Here is a 21112-nt window from a genome sequence, read left to right on the forward strand (position 1 = left end):
GGTCACAGCACCGCGGCGTCTCCACGCCAGTGAGCGGCGCGGGGCAGGGCGGGAAGGAGGAGCTGCCCCTCCCCCGCCCCGGCTCCCGCCCGGCGGAGGCTCCGCCCCCAGGGCTTGGGGGGCGTGGCGAGTGCCGGATCCTGTGGCTGGGGCGGAGGCGCACCCCGCCGCCGTCCCCGGCGGGCCCCTGGGCTCCAGGGGTGAGCGCCGCTGGCCGTGGGCCGCTGTGGGCCGCTGTTGGCCGCCTCTCCTCAGCGCCGGCCTGCGGCGGCGCGGTGCTGAAGGCCCACCGGTGGCTGCGGGATGGTTCTCCCTCGGACTTCCGAGGCACGTGTCCCCGGGGTGGGGGAGGCGCCGAGTTCCCGGCCCAGGGAGCTGGAAGGTTATTTTCAGTCACGGACGCCTTTGGGGCGATTACCACAAGTGGTGCGGGAGGCGTGACGAGTTGCCAGCGGCTGCCGGCACCGTTACTGCGGTGAACGTGAAAGCTGAATAATGAAACCTGCCTTCCTCCGCAGGGAGGGATGGCAAAAGTGCTCTCCACCGGTGTCTTAAGTAGAAGTAACGCTGGGGTGGCGCGTGCCCAAAATTGATGTCAGCTAAATAACAAAATTGTATTATAAATGGAAGGAGATTGGTGGTTGTTTTTCCATTAGGCTGTTAAAGTGTATATCATTGAAATAGCCTACAATTGGCGGTGACTAAAATAGTAGCATTGATATCTGGTCATAAACTCTGTAATTTAATTGAACGACATTAAATGTAGGTGGGTAAGATCATTGCAGTCCTCAACCTCTCCACTGTAAAGTATTTCTTGGCCTTAATTTTGTAAAATGCAAGTAATTTTTCAAGATGGCACTCCAAGGGAAAGTTCTTCAGCCATTTAGCATTATGGGGGATTTGCTGATGTCTTGAGTATTCTTTAGATCAGTAAATAATCCTTTGGCTGAAACTATCGTCTTTTGCTGCTGCCCTTTGACTCCACACTGAGGATATGAAAAAAAAAAACCTCTTGGACATGACACAGGATTAATTATTGAAGGTTGCTTTGGAAACATCACTCAGTCAGAAGGAGAATACTTTGAAGGAGAGCAAACTATTCCTCAAGTGTGAACTTAAATGGAGAACTAAATAAATAGCAAATAAATGCTGACTGTCTGATGTAGCTGCCTGAAAAATATCTCTTAAGAGACCTCTACCAAAGCTGCATACCAAAGCTTTATACAAACCTCACTTCAGCGTAATTCTGCACTGAGACGTGGCACTGGAGCTGAAGGTTTGCTCTATTGTAAGGTTACTTTTAAAATTTTCTCAGTTTTTATCCAGATATCCTCCTATACATCTTCAACCAAAGTACTTAATCCTATTTTCCTATAGCTGTTTCTGTGACATTCAGTACTGTCATGTTAGACCACATCGCATTTATTACGAAAAATTGAACTCTTTAGCTTAACAATATAAGGATTCCTCTTCTCTTCCTTGGTATCAACAGTAAGAAATGAGAGATCATGACTCGTTTGAGAGTCACATCAGAAATCTTTAATTATGAACCCAGATCTGTTAGAAATGCCTGTGTCTTAACAGCACCATCTTGTCTTCTTACAAAAAAAAACGTGATTCTGCAAAATGATTCCTCAGGCCCTACTCTGATCTCAGTTTGCAATCTTGCATAGACAACAGCTCACAGAGATAATAACTAGCTCTTAAGTTAGGTCTCATCTATATAGTTTAGAGCATGATGAAGCCTGAGTGCATCATGCATAACAAATGTCTTCACACATAGCTTGCTTCTTTCATTGCTGTGTTGACTCTCCAATGCTATTAAGTGTGAAAAAAACAGGAAGGTGTAGTCAGACAAATGAAAAGACATGACTCAAAGCACACAGTGACGATACACATGGAGAAAGAAAGAATCATTTTTATATACTCCTGCTGGAAAATAAAGCTGCGGCCTGAATTCACAACCAACATGGCTCTGTTGATAGTTAATCTGTCTCTAGGATTTTAAGACAGTAACTCATAAAATATTAGTGAAATAAAGGAAGCCTGACTCAGTAAACTATATATAGTGTTTGAATTTAACACATTGTAAAGATGAGTGGAGTGCTGGCACAATGAGCATGATTTGAACTATCTGCTTGCTATAGATTTTCACTATAAACGTACCTAAAAAACACTTCAAAAATCCAATAAATCATTCTTCCCAAACTGCTGGTACAAATTAGAGGAGCCAGCATTTAGGTAACAAAATCTACTGAACACAGAGTAGTTCCATCCTACAGTGAAGCAGGAGGAAGATTTTCTTGATAAGGACTTGTCACCCATATACTGCATGCTGCAACGAGGGCCGTGCTCTGCTAACTAGTTGGTTGCAATCTGCACTGACCATAAGAAAAAAAAAAAAAGAGTGACGGCAGAATTGTGCCTTAAGCCCACTTGCAAACTGGTCTCCTGTTTTGGCAAATTTACTTCCAAAAACTGGGTGATTCTGGACCACCTTTGAGCTTGCCCTCCAGCCCTGAGTGGCCTGTGTGCAGGCAGCAGCCCTGGGAAGGAGGATAAGCAACATACTCTCTGGAGCACATGGGATCCAAACATGCCCATACTAGCGTGGCGTAGGGCATGCCTCATGGTGGCGTAACACATGTCCAGCTTCCCATTTTTTATGTCTTCTCTCAGGCTTTTGAGAAACGGCCTTTACAGACAGGTCCGTGCCTACGAGCAAAGGAAGCGCTTTTCAGCATTCAGCCAGATCTTCACCCAGTCTAGCATTCTAGTTCCAGCTCAGGACCGTATGAGGTGTAGAAGTACAACAGGAACAGACAACAGATCATTCTGAAAAACATATATACAAAACAGTTTTTGCCTTTGTTTCTATCCAAGTTCTTAGACATGGTGGTTTATATATATTCTTTATGCATTTTCTGTTAATAAAAGTTACTAACTGTGGATTTTCTTATTAGAATTAACAACTTGTAAGACTTTTTACATCCTTTTTCATTGTTGGCCTCAGAAATACCTTCTGGCTAAGGCTTACACAAAACAAATAACTCCTGGAGTAGGAATTATTTCCATCTATTACCATATGTCCAAATGCTTGTATATTTTTTATGAGAAGCATTAATAGGCAGCAGAGTTTTATGCTAAAATACATCTGCGTATTCAAATACAATTATGCATTCTTATTTTACCCTCCTCAGAGGCACTTTTATTATGTAGCAGGTTTTGCTGGCATCTTTTTACTTTACAGAGTATTTTCTCTCTCGTGAATGCTATAAATTCCAAAAAAGATGCCACTACTGAGAGAAAAAGAACTGTAACTTAAGTTTACGAAAAAAAAATATTCATTATGTACTGTGTATCACGTCAGATTTGACTGCAAAATAGTCTTTTTGTGAATTTTTTTTTAAAGATTTTAGTGTTGTAAGACGTTATCTCTTGAAATATGATGCAAGAATCACTGATGAGCTAATATGATTCTGCAAGATTAGGTTAGTGAAAGAATGCAAGGTTTATATTTTTTTTAGTTCCTTGATTACCAAAAAGACATTGTGATATGTTTTTATTTTAGACATCATAGTAAATTTGTAACCAGATAGGTATTGGCTGTTATGGTTATTAATGATCCCATAAAATGAGTTATGTGCTTACACATATTTAGGGAAGTATAGCTAATGTGAAATTATAATGGGAGATATTTGTTTAATAAATCACCTGTGGTGAAAATGGGCATCTGTTGCTTCACTGCACACAGCTGTATACACCGATAGTTCCCCAGAACTTTTGCTGCTAATGTGGGCTGTATGTGGATGACTGCCTCCTCCCCATTTATGTTACCTCTTGTACCATGTAGAGACACATAATTTCTTGTTCATCTGTCTCTTCTACTGCCCTTATTCACTTTCATTTTTAGTTATTTTTGAGACATAAGGGAAGAAGTCTATTGATCAGTCTGATCAATGGTGTAGCAGTGTGTGTAGATATTTACATGTGTGCTTCTATCTGTCTGCTCTCAGTCCTTCCTTAAATAATGTTTGAACCTTTTTAACAGTTTAAACCAAAAATGAAGGAGGGCGTAAAAGTCTCAGATGCCAAATTCCTCAAAGTTTAATGAAAACAGGCAGCAGAGTAGAAGACAGAAATCCTGCTCCTATTCAACTGAATAAGAAGGCTGCAGCATGAGCTCACAGTCCTTATTATGTAATGTCAAGACTTTACAAATGTATCAAGTCCAGGATAAATTTTAATCAAAGCTTGTATCTTATTAACTCTAGAAAATCAGACTAACCACACACCTCTGTTAGGGACCCATGAAACCAATTTTTTATTCATTGCCACTCTTTTACAAGTTACACTGATTTTTTCTCTGCCCTCATTCACTGCCAAAACATGTCCTCACGAAGGGTTTCAGGACAAGGAGATGGTAGGAGGCCTCAGAGGCAGGGCAATATCATCTAGTAACGTCCAAGTTTGTTGGCCATAAGGTAAAGAAGAAAGTGACAAGCTAGTTTAAGCCTGCAGCCTTTGTCCAGGAAAAATGTTGCCATGGCTACTTACCTTTGAGTCTCTCTAAAGGCACAGAAGCTGTATCTGCCTGCACAAACCACGCTGTGGTTCTGAGATGAGACCTGAGAACCATAAGAATTCAAGGAACCATCCTTACACACTCCCAGTTCACCTCTTATTTCTGAACCATTTGGGTCACTTAGGTTTCATTTCATTTAGGTTCCAAGATAGGAGTTTATTTTCTTTTTTTTTTTCTGAATAAAATATTCAAAACAACAATATGAATCTAGAAGGTAAAGTCACACTTTTCCATTCAGTGGAGAGAACCGCTGAGAGCAGAAGTTAGCATCGACCTCAGCTGATACATCTACACCACACTGGAAGCACAACACAAAGGTATGAATCTCATCGTAGAAAGGAGTGGAGGTGCGCTATCATAGTGCCGTGCTTGAGCCAGCTGAGGCCAGGAAGAGATTCAGAGCTATAGTGACAGCTTCCATTTCCGGAGCTGACACTCAGTTTCCTTCAGTCAGATTTTTACATTTTGAAGGTATATGTGGTAAAATACAAGCTCCCAAGAAACACATGTAGCAGAGTTTCTCTACGTACCATAAAAACAAAGAAAAGGCATACTGGTTATGTATGTAATTTGTTTTAAAAATCCTGACCAAATCACTCTGAACTGTAAATTACCTCTACGAGTGTGCAACAGGCTTTTCTCTTCAGTGAATATACTGCACTGTTTATCATCGCCCCCTGTTCCAATTTATGAAGAAAATTATATCTTCTACCTTATTGTGGAGAGGGGAAAATGCTTAGATTTTGTTTGCTATGTGTTTTTTGTTCATTGGGAAAAAAGTTATAAAACTACATCGTCTAGCACAATTCCCTGTCTTCTATGACAAGATAATATTTGTCAAAGAGGTTTCATTTTTTTGTTGGATCTTAATGAGTTTTCTTTGCTTATTTTGTGCTTCATTAGTCCATTTTTTTATTCTTTCCTTTTCACATATTTTCCATTGTCAAATATGGTACTTTTTGATACAAAATAGAACTCATGTAACTGTTTCCTCATTGATGGGTTATTTGATGGTCTTTCCTTCAAGATTAGTGCTTAGAAACCAAGTTGTAAATCCAGCAAGATATCATCTTCAGTTATACTTAATCTCTCTCTAGGAATAATCATATATTTGTCTTTGGTTTGGCTATCCGTATCATGGTCACCCTTTTAAGTATGTCTAACTGTTACATAGTACAATTGTCTCTACTATATTTAGGATTTAGCTTTAAAGTATGTAAAAGATATTAGCTACATGAGGCTTAGTTGCGGCATAATCTGTTTCATTGTAGCTGATTCAAAGTAAATATTGTGTCTATAGACACCCCACTGACTTTATTGGGGATTTTTACTTTGAGTACCCCATAACACCTGTAACCCAAAATCACTTTCAATTCTGCACAAATCCTGCATGCTCAATAATTTAAGGCAGAAATCTACCATAGCAGCAGCAAAAGGTGAGCAATATTATACATCAGTATCTTTTTGTTCTTTGTAATTTTCTCCTTTAATATCCTGTGGAACTTGGACACTCCATAAATACAGGTGTTGAAGTTTACACAGTTCTCTAATTTATTCTGTCATTGTAGAACTAGCTCTCTCAGGTCCCCACTTTGAGCACTCCAGATCTTGGGCTGTTGAACCTTGAGGGGAAAACAGGAACGTCCTGTGGAGCCCAAGGCATCCGGAGAATTCAGCAATATATCCAGACTGAGGGCTGGGAAGGGCATGGTTCCCAACAGGGTCAAATACGCCCCAGTTCTTCCAGTAACTGTCTCCACTACTCCTCTCTCCTAAAATGACAAGCTGGAGTTTCCGGGGCGACCAAATGACAGAGGGCAAGAGGGAGCGTGGAATGATTCTGTGCTAACAGATCTTACTGCGTCCGGAGCATATCATAAAGGCAGCAGGAAAACTGCAGGGGTCCCATGTCTTACCAGGTTGAGGGGCAGACTGAAGGCAGAGAGATTTCATACCTGTCATTCATGTCTCTGCTGAAATTGGAATTGAGTGGAACTGGTATGTAACCTAGAGAGATTTATTTAGACAGAATTGTTGTTTCCTGATAGAATACTGTCTCACTGAAATATTTTGACCAAAATTAGACCTGCGTCACAGAAATTTTCTGAAGCACAGAATGTGTTTAACTATTGCAGCCATCAGTAGTCTGCAGAAATAAGAAGTTATCAAGGTTACCTCATAGTCACAGTCTACAAAAAGGCCATTTATCTTTACAAGTGTCCCCATTTTTTTCTATCAAAGTAGTATTTTGTTAGCAGAGATATAGATTCAAATAATAGACTTTGATAAAAAACAGTGGAAATATTCAGTATCTTTGTTTACGTGTATACAAAAGAAATGCAGGAAATCAAATGTTCTGTCATGTATGCAGATCCAAATTGAGGATCCATATGCAAGATCCAGGACTAGCAAATTGTATTGGGTAGGAGAGTGTGTTTTAGGACATTTTTGGGAAAAGGGCAAATATGTTTTCATTTATATTCATTATTATCCAGCAAAAGCACACTCTTTAAAACAGAAAAGTTTTACAAGATGGTTGAGCATTATAAAGGTAAAGAATGAATAGGAGGCTTCTCAAAAATTGGCATTAACATTCTATATAAATGAAACTTTTCAATCTTAGATAAAATATCTCAGTTTTGCATATCATATTTTGGAGCAGGAGGAAAAAATCACAAAAAAATGGTTTAACCAAAAAAGTTATTTTCTTTTGAAAATACTGTTTTAAGAATTTTCAGCCAGCTCTGCTTGATAAGAACTCCACAGTAAAGGCTGCACATGACTTACACATGTAGCTGGAGCTTGAAATTCTACATCTGTGATGTGAGGTAGATCTAAACGAAGTAATGTGAGAAGGATAATACAGTGACTTCATACATCATGATTTTGATGAGCATTCAGCTAGCAATTAGCTAAATTAGCTAGCTAAACCATGGCTCTGTTGGTAGCAAATACACTTTGCTGTAGATGAAGATGTTTTAAATAATATTTATTTAAACTCAAATTGTATGTCTGTTACTTTAAATTTTGTTACGTTGAAGACCAATAAACAGAGATGGTCTTTATATTGAAGCCTACGAAATAAAGGATAATCTCTCCTTTGATACCACCAGGCATTGCTTTCAATCCTTGTGTACATCAAAATCTGCAGTCTGAATACCAAAGCAGTTGCAGAAATTTAAATAGCTATCACCCCGATCTATGTTACAGTAACATCAGAAGTATGCATTTTGTAAGTTATGTGACAGAAAATAAAATATTTCTATTAATTTCACTTCCCTAATTGAAAAAAAATATTTACATAGGAAATAATAATTTTTACTTAGCTATTATATAGGTTTGGCACAGATTGTATAGGCTAAGCACAGATTCAGCTGAGGTGTATAGATGTGGGCATATCACCCACATCATATTAGTGTGGTATACATGTGCAAATTCATATGATATGAAAGTGCCTGGTGGCTGAGCCAGGTGGGCCTTGGCTATCCCCAGGGAGGTGCCCGATGCCTGGGGCTGAGCCTCCCTGGGCAGCCCCCACAACCCTCGGGCGAGCAGCTGCCCCTGCTGCGCCCTGGCAGGAAGAGCCACTGTCCATAGGAGTCCCAGCTGTACGTCAGCTGGTGTGCAGAGACGTGTTGGGCTCCAAAGGCGTGAAGGATTCATTTAACTTAGATGTAAAGATAACCAAAAAACAGATTGACAGTTAAGATCCACAGTTTCAAAAAGAAAGCCCACAAACTCTCTTCTTTTGAGAAATATCAAGCCTATTTTCCGAGAGAGGATAGGCAGCCATATGGAGGGCTCACTCCTTGTCCTCCTTCCTTGCTCTCTCTTCATAACTTCCTGGACACCACACACCCTTCCCACCAGGGACAATGAGAATGCACTTCAGGAAGGATTGTACCTTCTACTGCACAGCATGTTCTCTGTTTTAAACATGGTTTTTGCCATATGAAACTCACATTTTTGGCTTCAGGAGTGAACTGCCACATAATTCACAGCAGGCACCAGAATGTGGGGAACTACAGCTCAGAGTGCCGCTTCCCAACCAATGTGGTGTATCTTTTTAAAAATTAGGTGTGGATCATGATACAAATACTGTCTTGCACGCCATACCACAGCTAGGATATCAGCTATTCCTATCAGCTAGGAGGAACTGGTGCGAGTGATTTTTTATTAGGAAAAGTCTAGCAGCACTAGGTTGTCTTGGGACTTACCTTGAAGATGCAAAAATTAACTGCAACTGATCCCCCAGATGGGGAAAAACTAGCAGGAAAAACTCAATGTATAAATAACTGTGCCAGCTCAGAAAGGTCATTAGCAAGGAGTAGAGAGAATATAAGCAATGGATGAATTCCTGATGGGCAAAGAAAGCTAGTGCAGAAAGCATGTGGATAAACTGACAACAAAAGATAAACTGCCAACTGGGAAATTTAGCTAGATTAGAGAAGATGTGGGGGATTAGTTTAAAAAAAGAAAACGGTAAGAACTGGCTAACTCTGAGGCTTGGAAGATAGCATCACAATGGAGGAGGCCCTTCTTGGAGATTCTTATTGCTGTGTTTTGGATCCAATCTTGCTACATTGGTGTTGGCAGCTTTGTCAGGAAACACTGTTTTAGGACTCTGTATGGTTAAGAATTTTAATTCTTAATATGAAGAATCATGTGCTATATTTGCAAACGTGTGCAAGAATTCTTGCGTGTGGTGTTGAACAGCTAGTCTATGGGGTATGGTTGAAGAAAATGGTCTTGTCACTGCCCAGCTCATCCAGTCTTCAATGTAAAACAAACAGCTGCAGTAAACAACCGGTCTCACACATGAGCAACATCCTACATAGGACTGAGAAAAAGCACGTGCTAAGAATTAAGAGTGAGACCATTGTAAGTCAAAAGGTGGAGCATGATGTAAATCTTCAAAGATTACACACTGCAATCTGAAAGAAGGATACTTGCAGTATTCTCTGCTTTCATTGTCTTGAAAGAGTAGGGAAGTGCATTGGCTCCATACCCCAGTGCTCTGGTCATACAGCAAGAACCAGCGTGAGCAACCTAATTTGGAAAACTACAGAGACTGAGAGAACATGAGAGTGAGTGTATGCATGCTTGCACTTGCAAGTAGTTTTAGTTAATAAAACACCATAGAGACTCTTTGCCTTTTAATGACTGACTTAATCAAGGTACAATAAATATTAACAGTTAGAACTATTGCCATCAGTTATTATACTTGAAAGAGACTGTGCAACGAGAGAAGTGTGATAACTTTGCTGGCTTTGCATATTTATGAGCCATTGTCAACAAGGAAGATCAAGCTGTTATGTGGGAAGAACTGTGTGTCTTCAAAGACTGAAGTAATAGGAAAAGGATAATATCTGATAATATGAGAGAAATGCATGTCCTTAATAACTAGATTTTTTTTCCGTATACACAAATAGGTTAGGAAGAAACTTAGCTGACCTAATTAATCACAGGATGATGGAGTAAGAAACATAATGCTACTGTGAAACAGCCAAGTGCTGTTCTAGGCCGTTTCAAAATACTTATTTCCAGTAGAGATAAAAGCTATTGCCATTGGTACTGTTCGTGTATCAGTTCTTTTCACATGAATAAGAGGACTAATTAAAACTTAGCTGTTGAAAAGGGTGCCAAGGATACAAAAGGAAATTAAGAAGCTATCCTATACATGTGAAATCAAAATGTTTTTTCGTCTGGCAACATGAAGACTGAAAAGAAAATTACTTTTCTCTAAATGCAAACGAGACAGGGAGAGGTATAAGCCATGAACAAGTTCAGAGCGCTATGTGACGATGAATTGTTGGAGCAGAAAAACAAATTATGTACTTTTTGGGCAAAATTTGATCAGTGGAAAGGAACTGGATCTGTCCAGAGGGGCTAGTGCTCTGTGCCCCAGAACACTCCCACCTGTTCCATTCCCCGTCAAACAGCCTGATGTGCAAACACAGGGCTACTGAAATGCTGGGTTTTGTTGTAGCTTGTCTAGGCTTGGTTTTCACAGGCCAGCCGCAGCGCTCCCGAAGCAGCGCGCTGGGCCTGCCCAGTGAAAGGAAAACAAGCGAACCACAGACCACCGGATTGTGTGAGGTTTGCCCAGCGCCTGGGGGCTGGACTCCAGTGGGGCGCGTAACCACACTCACGAGGGCAGCTGGCCCCGATTTGTCTGGGCCACTCACTCACAGTGCCGCCGTGGTTTCTGGCACCGGGAGAGGGGCCGGCGGAACGACGGGCCAAGGTGGAAGCAGGAGGATGGCGTGCCGGGAGACACACTGGCAGCCTTGGCCGCCGCCTCCCCGCTCTGAGCCCAGGCGCTCAGCGCGGCTCCCAGGGGTCCCGGCCGAGGCGGGGCTCCAGCGCGGCCGGCCCGGCCGTGCCAGCCCCTCGCCGCCGCGTTCCGGCTCCTGCTCGCCCGCCTGCCCCCGCGGGGCCGCGCCTGGAGGAAGGTGGATGCGGGGCCGGGGCCGCGCGGCGGGGCTGCCCGCCCCCTCCCCCGGCATTGTGCTGCCGCTCGCACTTGCAGGCGCGGTGGAACTGGGAATCCCGGGCGCCTGAGGCAGCCTCGCCTCCTCCTCCTCCGGAGCTAGGCGCATGATGGCGGCAGCCGCCGTAGCTGAGGTGAGCAGCGCCAGCAGCAGCAGCGATACCTCCAGCACGGGCGAGGAGGAGAGGATGAGGCGCCTCTTCCAGACCTGCGACGGCGATGGGGATGGCTTCATCAGCAGGTAGCGACAGCGGGAGGAGGTTCCTTTCACCGCTGGTACGGAGCCGTCCCGTCCTTCCCCCCTCCCCGCTTCCCCGGCCGCCCGTGAAGCGGCGTCTCAACTTCTCGGCGAATTCCAGCAGTTTGCGGAGCGCAGCCCCCGCCAGGCCGGACCCTCCTCGCCGCCGGTGGGGCACCCGCCTTACGGCTTCAGGCGCGGGCAGCGCGGGGGCCGGACCTTCGCCCCGCCCGTCTCCCCCGCCCGCTGGCCCTGTGGCACGGCGCGGCCAGCCCTAGGCCGCCGCGGCCCGTACCTCAGCGAGCGCGGCGGCGGCCGGCCGGCCGGCCGGCCGGCAGGCAGGCAGGCAGCCCGCCAGCGCCCTCTGTCCCGCCCGCCTTTCGGGCGGCCGCTGGCTCCCGGAGCGAGGGGTTTGAGAGCCGGGCTCTGTCTGTGCCTCGGCACGGAGAGCTTTTGGAGAGCGAGGACAAATACCGTCGGGAGGACTTCCAGTCCCACCTGGTCTGGAAGGTCAGCCCTTCTAACCTGGGTGGGTTTTATCACCTCCTGCACTAGGCAGGTGATTTTTGCAAGTAAACAAAGCTGGTCACAGGTGATCTAAGAGAAAATCCGTACTGATCTCCCAGATCGCTGATTTTATTTTTTAATGTTTTTATCAATATCCTTGTTACACAATATCATTTAAATTCCTCTACTGGTCCCCAGTTAGTTTTGGAATTGTGACCCAGGCTGATAGATTTTGAGGGGGAAGCGGTGAGCTTGTAGGTTTGCAGTAGATAGTTGGAAATAAGCTGTAATGAAACGTTCACGTATCTGGAAGTACCGGCAGTGTGTTTTGGTCAGGACTGGGTTTTGTTGGAAGGATACTTCTGGAGCTAGTCCTCTGTTCTCACACCGTAACTTAGAAAATATTGAACTTATAAAGGCAAGATTTACCAGAGATGGTGGGAACTTTTGTTTTCAAAATGAAACCTATGCTAGTTGCAGTTAGTGAGTTCCTCTAGAGACCTGAGTCAGAGTGAGGGAGTTTCTAAGTCTGTCATCTAACCTGAAATGTAAGAATATGACCCTGCAAAAAGGCTAAGTAAACTTCAATCCCCACTGTCATCTCTTTGGAGCCAGAAAGTTGTTGAAAATCTGTAACAGCTGGCAGTCACTTTAAAAATTAAATTTAAGGGTCATGATATTTCTTATCTAAACAGCTCCCCAAACACTCTTTTTTCCCTAGTCTAATGATTATTCTGACAGTTGTGGTTCTGAAATGTCAGCCTTTAAATGTATGCTTTCCAACCAGTGTGTTAAGATTGCTTCTCTTTCCATTTGTTTACTGTCTTCATGGAAGTTATTCTGATGTCTGAAAACTTAGGATGACTTAAATATGCTGCCTCCTCAGAGCACACTCGCTGCTCTGTACTGTGATGCTTTTCTGCAACGTAAACTCAACAGTCTTCTGTATATTTATAATTTAAAGACCTTACTGAGGGAATGTTCATGTTTTAGTGCTTCATATGGACAGTTGAGAGATGCCATGATGACACAAGCCACTCGTTTCTGATTGACTTTTCTACATTGCCTAAGTTTTGTTCCAAATTTGTATTGTGTATTTCAAAATGGGTGTTTCTGAATGTTGCTTGAACTACACTGTTGAAAGCTTTGAAAACTCCAGGACATGTCTGAGGAGGGACATTGGATTGCAGCAGGAAATGGAAATAAAGCCCAGAGGATAGTGGTTGAAAGTCCTCCAGGAGATGATAGGTCCATTGTTGAAGGTTGCTTATACCTTGCTTCAGAAGGGAGTTGTGCCTTAAAGGCAGAACTGGTATGGCCTTGATCAGAGAACATAGTGTTATAAATGGCTGTCTTCCCTTAAATTTCCATATTTGTGAGAAAGTAGTGAATGAATATTTAACAAATGATTTTTTACATGAGAGGGAGTAATTTACTTTTCTTGACTTCAGTAGCTAGCCTGGGTAATCAGTCTTGTAAATGGAGTGCGTTCCTTGCTTTGTGTAGTGTCTCAGTTTCTCTTATGATCTATTTTATGGCAATGGCTTATGCAGAAGCAGACTTGCGCAGTGGTTTTTGGATATATTTGTAGTATGTACCACCATAGTCTTAGAGATAGCTCTTTCTGATCCATGGACACACAGTTCCCTGTTAAAAGTATAGCAGCTGGGGTTTTATTGTTGTTGTTTACAGCCTTAGTGTTTAGGTAATTGCATCTTTTTAAATGAAATGAATTAAAATAGAGACAATAAAGTTATATCTGCTTTTACGCTAAACTTGATCTTGCCGTTCTGTGCATGCTGTTTGTCTTGCTTCTGCTTTTTCTTTTTTCATACAGACCAGTGGCTTGGTTTTCCTGTTCCCTTTTGCCCTGCTTCCTTGGACTTTCCTTTGCTCATCCTTGAGGGCAACAATTTCTTTGTTGCCTTCCTTGTAGCCCCAGTGGAAATGGTAGGTGGACTTCTGCTCATTACTGCGCCTTTTACAGCAGGTTAAACATTGCAATAAATGCCTAGGCATCTGTATAAAGAACTGAAAACAGAGAAGCCAGCACTGTAAAATCGACTGCTTCCTTGTGGACTAGAACTGATCTATAGCCTTTTACTAGAGTGAGCCTCTTTTTCAGAACTTAATTATTTTCAGTGCAATGGAGTTGAAATTTGCAGTTTTGCAGCTGTCAATCAGCATAAGTTCTCATGTCTTTCAAAAAGATTATCCCTTCTCTCATGCTTGCAGGGCTGAAGCTTGGTCAGTCATTTGTTTGCGTAACACATGCAGCAGTTTGTCTATAAGATCTCTTTCTAACTCCAGAGCTGTTACGGACGAGAAGATCTTTACTCTTGCAGCACAGGCACGCATTTTGTATGTGTGTTTATTTAGTTAATATTGCATGGGGAAAAGAGCTATTTGCATTCCTAATGAAGTAACGTGGTGTCTCAGCTGTGGAAGTGCTTTGTTGTGCATCAACTGTGAACATCTTCAAATAATAGCAGGGAAGTAAAGGCACAGATGGAGAGGAGGAGCATGTCCTGAGGTGCTCATTAATTCTCAGGCTCTCACCTGAACTACTGATTAATTTTCAGACTGTAAATACTTAGGATGATATCAAAATGATAAAGCATAATTAAGTGTGTACCGTTGGTTGTTATAACCCAGAAGAAGCTGAATGAAGGGGTATGAAATCCTAAGCCTGAGATGCTAAGCCTGTGGTTCTGAGCATTGCATTTGACATGTGCATGTTGAAATTTTGCAACATATAGCTAGACAAAAGTCCTAAGAAAACACAAGTTTTAACTTGTTGCTTTGTACTGAAATGGCTTTGGCTTCTTTGGGAATTAATATTAGTTACTTAATTGTTTTGACATCTTGCAAGTGCTTGGCATTTTTCTGGTACTTTCAACAATGAGAGGTAACTTTACAAACAAACAAAAAAAACCAACTGCAAAGCAGTCCATGGTTAAGGCTGGATTCTGAATGCTTGAGATCAGCTGCGTCAGCCTTGCTGGGAGCAAAAGGCAGGCTTAAACACTGTTCACAGCAGAACTTTGTTTTTGCGGCTGTAGTTGGATTGTGTTGTTATTAACAAAAAGCTGTTAACTGGAAAAAGCACTAATTGCATTCGTTTTGCTCTTTATTCCGTTTGCTTTGAAAAGATTCAGAATCTGATGTTACAGTTAAAAATATATTCAGCGTCAGAGGGTTTGTGTATTGGAGGGACACCTGCTGCTTTCCCCCGCCCCCCCCCTTTTTTTTTTTTTAGGGTCAGCATATATGGCCTTGGTTGATGTCAGTGAGGAAAGTGAGAGCATGCTGGTTTTTTACAGGTGGCAGGCCAGATTAATTTCTTCTTTAGAAACTTAATTGCCTTGTAGTTTTATTATATGTGGATTGTACTGAAGTTCCATTTAGCAGATAATGAATTTCATCTTTACTGCAGAAGTCACTAAATGGGTTTCCAGATTATTCTATGCTAACACTGCAAGGTCTAAATAAGGTAACTTTGAATCTGCAGGAAACACTTTGCTTAAAAAATGAAGCTGAGCTATGGACATAATGGGTGAAAAAGTTAATTTAGTTATTAAGTTACAAACATGCTAGTTTTCTGATTTTAACTTTTAAGCATGGATGAGTAATTTTGAGGGTTATGAAGTAGAAAGGTAAAGCTAGTGTTTACTTCAGAGGGAGAATTATATTAATAATATTATATTATTACCGCTTAGTAGATGAGGGCAGTGCTGTGGATGTAGTCTATCTAGACTTCAGTAAGGCATTCGACACTGTCTCCCACAGCATCCTCCTAGACAAACTGGCTGCCCAGGGCTTGGATGGGTGGACTCTTAAATGGGTTAAAAACTGGCTGGATGGCGGAGCCCAGAGAGTGGTGGTGAATGGGGCAAAGTCCAGCTGGCGGCCGGTCACTAGCGGTGTTCCCCAGGGCTCAGTTCTGGGGCAGGTGCTCTTCCATATCTTTATAGATGATCTAGACGCAGGGATTGAGTGCACCTTCAGCAAATTTGCAGATGACACGAAGCTGGGTGGGAGTGTCGATCTGCTGGAGGGTAGGAAGGCCCTTCAGAGGGGTTTGGACAGGTTAGATAGATGGGCCGAGACCAACGGCATGAGGTTCAACAAGAACAACTGCCGGGTCTTACACTTCGACCACAACAACCCCATGCAGCTCTACAGGCTGGGGGAGGAGTGGTTAGAAAGCGGCCCGGCGGAAAGAGACCTGGGGGTGCTGATCGACAGCCGGCTAAACATGAGCCAGCAGTGTGCCCAGGTGGCCAAGAAGGCCAATGGCATCCTGGCCTCTATTAGGAATAGTGTAGCCAGCCAGTCTAGGGAAGTGATCGTCCCCCTGTACTCGGCACTGGTGAGGCCGCATCTCGAGTACTGTGTTCAGTTCTGGGCCCCGCACTTCAAGAAAGATGTTGAGGTGTTGGAGCGAGTCCAGAGGAGGGCGACCAAGCTGATGAAGGGTCTGGAGGGTATGACCTACGAGGAACGGCTGAGGGAGCTGGGGTTGTTTAGCCTGGAGAAGAGGAGGCTCCGAGGTGACCTTATTGCAGTCTACAACTACCTGAAGGGAGGTTGTAGTGAAGTGGGAGTTGGCCTCTTCTCCCAGGCAACTAGTGATAGGACAAGAGGGCACAGCCTCAAGCTTCGCCAGGGGAGGTTCAGGTTGGACATTAGGAAGAATTTATTTTCAGAAAGGGTTATTAGACATTGGAATGGGCTGCCCAGGAAGTGGGTGGAGTCACCATCTCTGGATGTGTTTAAGAAAAGACCGGACATGGCACTTAGTGCCATGGTCTAGTTGACAGGGTGGTGTCAGGGCAACAGTTGGACTCGGTGATCCCCGAGGTCTCTTCCAACCTGATTGATTCTGTGATTCTGTGACTATATAGCAACAGTGATGGAATGAAGCTCTGTTTGTAAAGTTTGTTTGAAAATATTTTCTTCTGTGTACACAGATTTTTTTACACTGGGGTCAATGTCAATCCTTAGTAAAAGTAGAGTAAGATTTTTAAAAACCCGTAAACGTACTGATTTTGTCTTGAGCTTATACAGTCTGTCAAAAGGACGTGCTGAAAGACTGCCTCATTCGCTACCCCTCCACAGAAGCAGTTAAAAGGAACTCGTTGGATTTGATCTGTTACCTGTGTGGTTTTAGTGGTACATGGCTTTGGGAACTCAAAACCTTTGCGGGGACAAGCTGATGCTTGGCTATTTAATGGGCTGCAGTAGTAGGGAGTTCCCAGCTCTCGTGCTGACTATGTTGTGCCACTCCCCATCAGTGTTTCTGCATCTAGTGGCCACATGCTACCAGAAAAGAAAAAAAAGTCTTTTCAAGAAGACAAAGTAATGTCTCTATTCATTGTGTTTTTAAGGGAAGAGATTTCTGCTTCTGTGCTCTCTGTTACTCTCCACCACAGCCACTACCATTACACTTTTTTTTTTTTTAGGTGGTTGCTTTTGCTAATGTGCTTGAACTTTTGTGCTTAACATTTAAAGAGATACCTGTTGAAGCACAAAAGGACTGATTAAATGAAAGGAACAAAATCAAAGTGCATTGTCTGTGACCAGCAAGTTACTGCTCTCGCTGTTGTGCTGTTGTTATTTGGGGTATATAAAACTCAAAATACATATGCTGTGTCAGGTTAGTAGTACAAGCTGACATCTAGTTACAATTTTTGGTGTATAATTAAATAAGCTGGGTTTTTGTAGCCATGGAAGAAACTGTGAAAGTATTTATTGCTGTAATCCATGTTGCAAACTAGTGTTCATGTAAGTTCATTTATTAACTTCGCTGAACTAGATCAATTTACAGGATTCTTGATTTTTTTAAAAAAAATTTTTTCTCTTCCTGCAATTTTCTGAGAGTAAAATAAGTACTGCCGAGAAATTTAAGTGCCCAAACTGACTGCCTTGTAATCTTCTTAAATAAAAGGGTAGAGAGTGGCCTTATAACTGGAGAATTTTTAAATAAAAATAATCTTTAGTTTTTGAAAACACATGGTCCTTATGTAAAACATGAGATGTTTTACCTTTATTGCCTGAATGTGGGCCAAACTTTTAATTGATTGTAGGATAGTAGCACAGAATTTGTCCTGTTGACCTTGAATTGATGGGTCTTCAGGAGAGAACATATATGAAACAGAACCATGAAATGACAAAAGCGTCCATGATTTTTGTGTTTAAAAAGTAGTATAAAAGTTACTTTTTCCCTAAAAAAATATTTTGCTATTTCATTTTTTACTCTCCCCTTTAAAAATAGGTAATTATTGCAAGTGTTTGCAGTGACTATAGATGTTTCCTAAGACTTTAACCTGACTTTCCTGCTTGCAGCTGTTCAAAGGGGATATAGTATACTTTAGGCTATAGCTCCATATGAAACCACAAAACCAGGTTCATACAAAGCATTGTCAGAGGTCTTGTCCAAGCATCGTATGTTTTAAAATTCATATGTAAATTGAAGGTAGTGATCTGAATGTCATCAAAGATGAGTAAATGATGAGCTCAGAACTGCACATTGTGGCAAGGGGGAAAAAAACACAAAGAAGCTACTGGAGTGGGGTAAATTGTGATGAACTTGTGAAAGGTCCTGTAAATAAAATAGGTAAATGAAATAAGTGCATAATATTTAACATATATATTTAGTAAGAACTAAATGGATAGATACCAAGTTCCAAATTCATCAATAGGGTAACTGTTACACTTCTGCTAGAATTGAAGAAGACAGAGGTTTGGCGTTGTGTGATTGCTAGCTTATCTCTTCTACTCTTCAGCGTGCAGGGGCACGCTGTGTTCATGCTGAGGTGAAACATTCATTGTTCCCAAAGGAGCTGACTGCAATATGTCAAGGTCTTCAACTATGTAAAGAATATACTTACTGCATGGCTATGAGGTTCTCAGACTCATCCTTTCTGCTGTATATTTCTGTGTTTAGCAATTAATAATTTCCCAGTGTTGGTGGAAGATGTCAAGCAGAGTCCAAACAACTCAGCTGAGAAGAGAAAAAGGCCTTTTTTCTCAAAGGCTGTACTTACCAAAGCAGTTTTGACAGTGATAACCACAAGAAAACATATAGGAAAAAAACATGAGCAGGCTCTTCCTCTCACTGTATTTTCTTTCTTTAACTTCTGGTTATGCTCTGCTGTAATTAAATTGTTTTCCTTTCATAGATAGTCTCAGGACAGCTGTGGGAAAGGTGAGCAGAGGCACTTGTATGGGTGTAGTAATGTGGCCTTAGAGTGTATTGTTAAAATGATGCCTCTTCTGAAATAAGCCCAATATATAGACTTTGCAAAAAGAACTGAACAAGGAGCTTCTCTATCATTTGGTTCATATATACACTAGTTAACCTCCTGGAGACCGTTCTAACTTGGTAATTGCCTCTAAAATGATACTAAACTCTGTAAGTATACAAATATACACAGGCAGGTTTGCCAAAGATTTTCTCACCCTCTTTGGCTGTTGAGGGCATTTTTAAAGTTTTATATACTGCACAAGCAGTTCTGCAGCCCCGAGGTGGTAAAACGTGGGTTTTACCCATAAGATGGTCATTTATGAGCCCATGCAAATACATTCAGTCAGGATCTCTGAAAACTTATTTTGGGCATGAGTTAGTATTCTGCATGTCGATGCGTTCTAGTCTCTGCAGGCTGTTCTGTGCTGGTTGGAAGCAGCATCAGGAACAAAATGTGTAAGTAGAAGCTGCTGTGAGTGCTCAGATGTCAGCAGACTAGGGAATGATAAAGCCATATATCCTACAAGCAAGAGGTTTAAAGAATATCAACTCTGTGACAGAACAGGTGGAAATAAAATTGCCTTTGAAGACTTGTGGAAGAAGTGATATTATTCTGTTAGTTTTGCAGGTACTGGGGTTTCAGATTTCAAAAGCACTTTGGTCCAGTACTGTACAGTCCTAGGTCTGGCCTCAATCCAGGTGTGTAATGAGGGAACATCATTTAGAAGCAGTCAGCAAAATCTCACCAAGATGGGGACAAGGGTCTGCTTAGTCCTTGCATTCAGTCAGACTCTTCATATTGCTGGAGTGTTCTTACCATGGAGTTGGAAAAGTTGTTAGACCGAGTACAAGATTTTATTCTCACTTGAGATCTGGACTATTTGCTCTGTGCTTTCTTTAACCACCTGAAAGCTTCACGCAACTTAGTTTTAGGAATTCCGGTTAAAAAATGCCTGAACCTTGGTAAACCTGACTTTGTCCTTGCACTAGTTTTTGAGTGTGTCTTGAAAACAGTTTCAGCTCCCAGGTTCTGTTCCTAGACTTAATTTTATTTTTCATCCATCTCCATTAGGAAGCTGTCACAGGGTCTGTGATCCATGTAACTGAAGGGGTGCTTTTATGTGGATACAGCACAATACTTACTGTATCAGATAAGATGGTGAGTGGAAGCACTGTGCTGTTTTTTACATGATTGTAGTCTGTTTTCTCTGTTTCTCTTGGGATTTGCCTTAGTCAATGGTTCCACAGTTGTATGGGATTTTGTGGGGTTTTAGTCTTAACTTAGTCCTCCACAGGTTCTCTCAGAGCATCGTAACCAAAAAAAGAATAAGTTATGGGGGAGACGGATGGATATAGATTAAAAGCCAGAGAGACACCCCACATGCTTAGTCTGGGATGAAGAAAAAGTATCCCTTTGTTAAAAATTGTGTCTAGAAAACATACCAAGATTCAACATTTATTAAAGGCTTATGTATTTCAAAGTCTGTATTTGTTACGACTAATACACAGTCCAAGGAATATATTCAAACTTGAATTTTCTGAACCTTTCATATTTTTTAATTAATTAACTGTCCAGTTCTTAGGTCAATATCAGACGTGTGAAGGGATATAATACAACATTTTAGCTGGAGCTATTAATGTTTTAAAGTTAGTAAAGTTAGTTGGTGTGTTTCATACAGGTTATTGCATTTTTCATTCCTCGTTGGCATTAGTAATCTGGGAAAAGTGACTTAAGTATATATCTCAGGCTTGTTGTTACATGGTGTTATTGTATTCTTTTTCTTGGGAGCTTGATGTCCAGGCAGATTGTAATGTGGAAAAACTGACCAAACAGGGAGTCACTTGAGAATACAATTGTCAAACTTTTTGATCCCTTTGAAAGTTACCATCCAGTTAACTTGTAAGTGCTGAAGTTGTTTTTTATCTTTATTAATTTCTATTGGATTGTACTGATTTTTAATGAAGTTGTTGCTAATACCATGTTACTGGGGTTGTTACTGTAAGAGAACCTCTCCTTGAAGGCAGTAATTTCCCTTTTGT

At 41.9% G+C, this 21112-nt stretch overlaps 1 protein-coding gene across 3 annotated transcripts in view; it reads left to right on the forward strand.

Moving 5' to 3' along the window:
- Positions 1-11080: 11080 nt before the first annotated feature.
- MCC (MCC regulator of WNT signaling pathway) overlaps positions 11081-21112 on the forward strand; it is a 247572-nt gene continuing 237540 nt past the window's right edge. Inside the window, exon 1 of one of the 3 annotated variants that reach the window (XM_068423654.1) lies at positions 11081-11319. In XM_068423654.1, the coding sequence (XP_068279755.1) occupies positions 11186-11319 (134 nt within the window). In that variant the 5' untranslated portion in view covers positions 11081-11185. Of the gene's footprint in view, positions 11355-21112 lie in introns of all 3 variants that reach the window. The other 2 variants (XM_068423657.1, XM_068423656.1) reach the window with 2 other exon arrangements.

The sequence above is a fragment of the Nyctibius grandis genome, chromosome Z (genome assembly GCF_013368605.1).
Source record: "Nyctibius grandis isolate bNycGra1 chromosome Z, bNycGra1.pri, whole genome shotgun sequence".
NCBI lineage: Eukaryota > Metazoa > Chordata > Aves > Nyctibiiformes > Nyctibiidae > Nyctibius > Nyctibius grandis.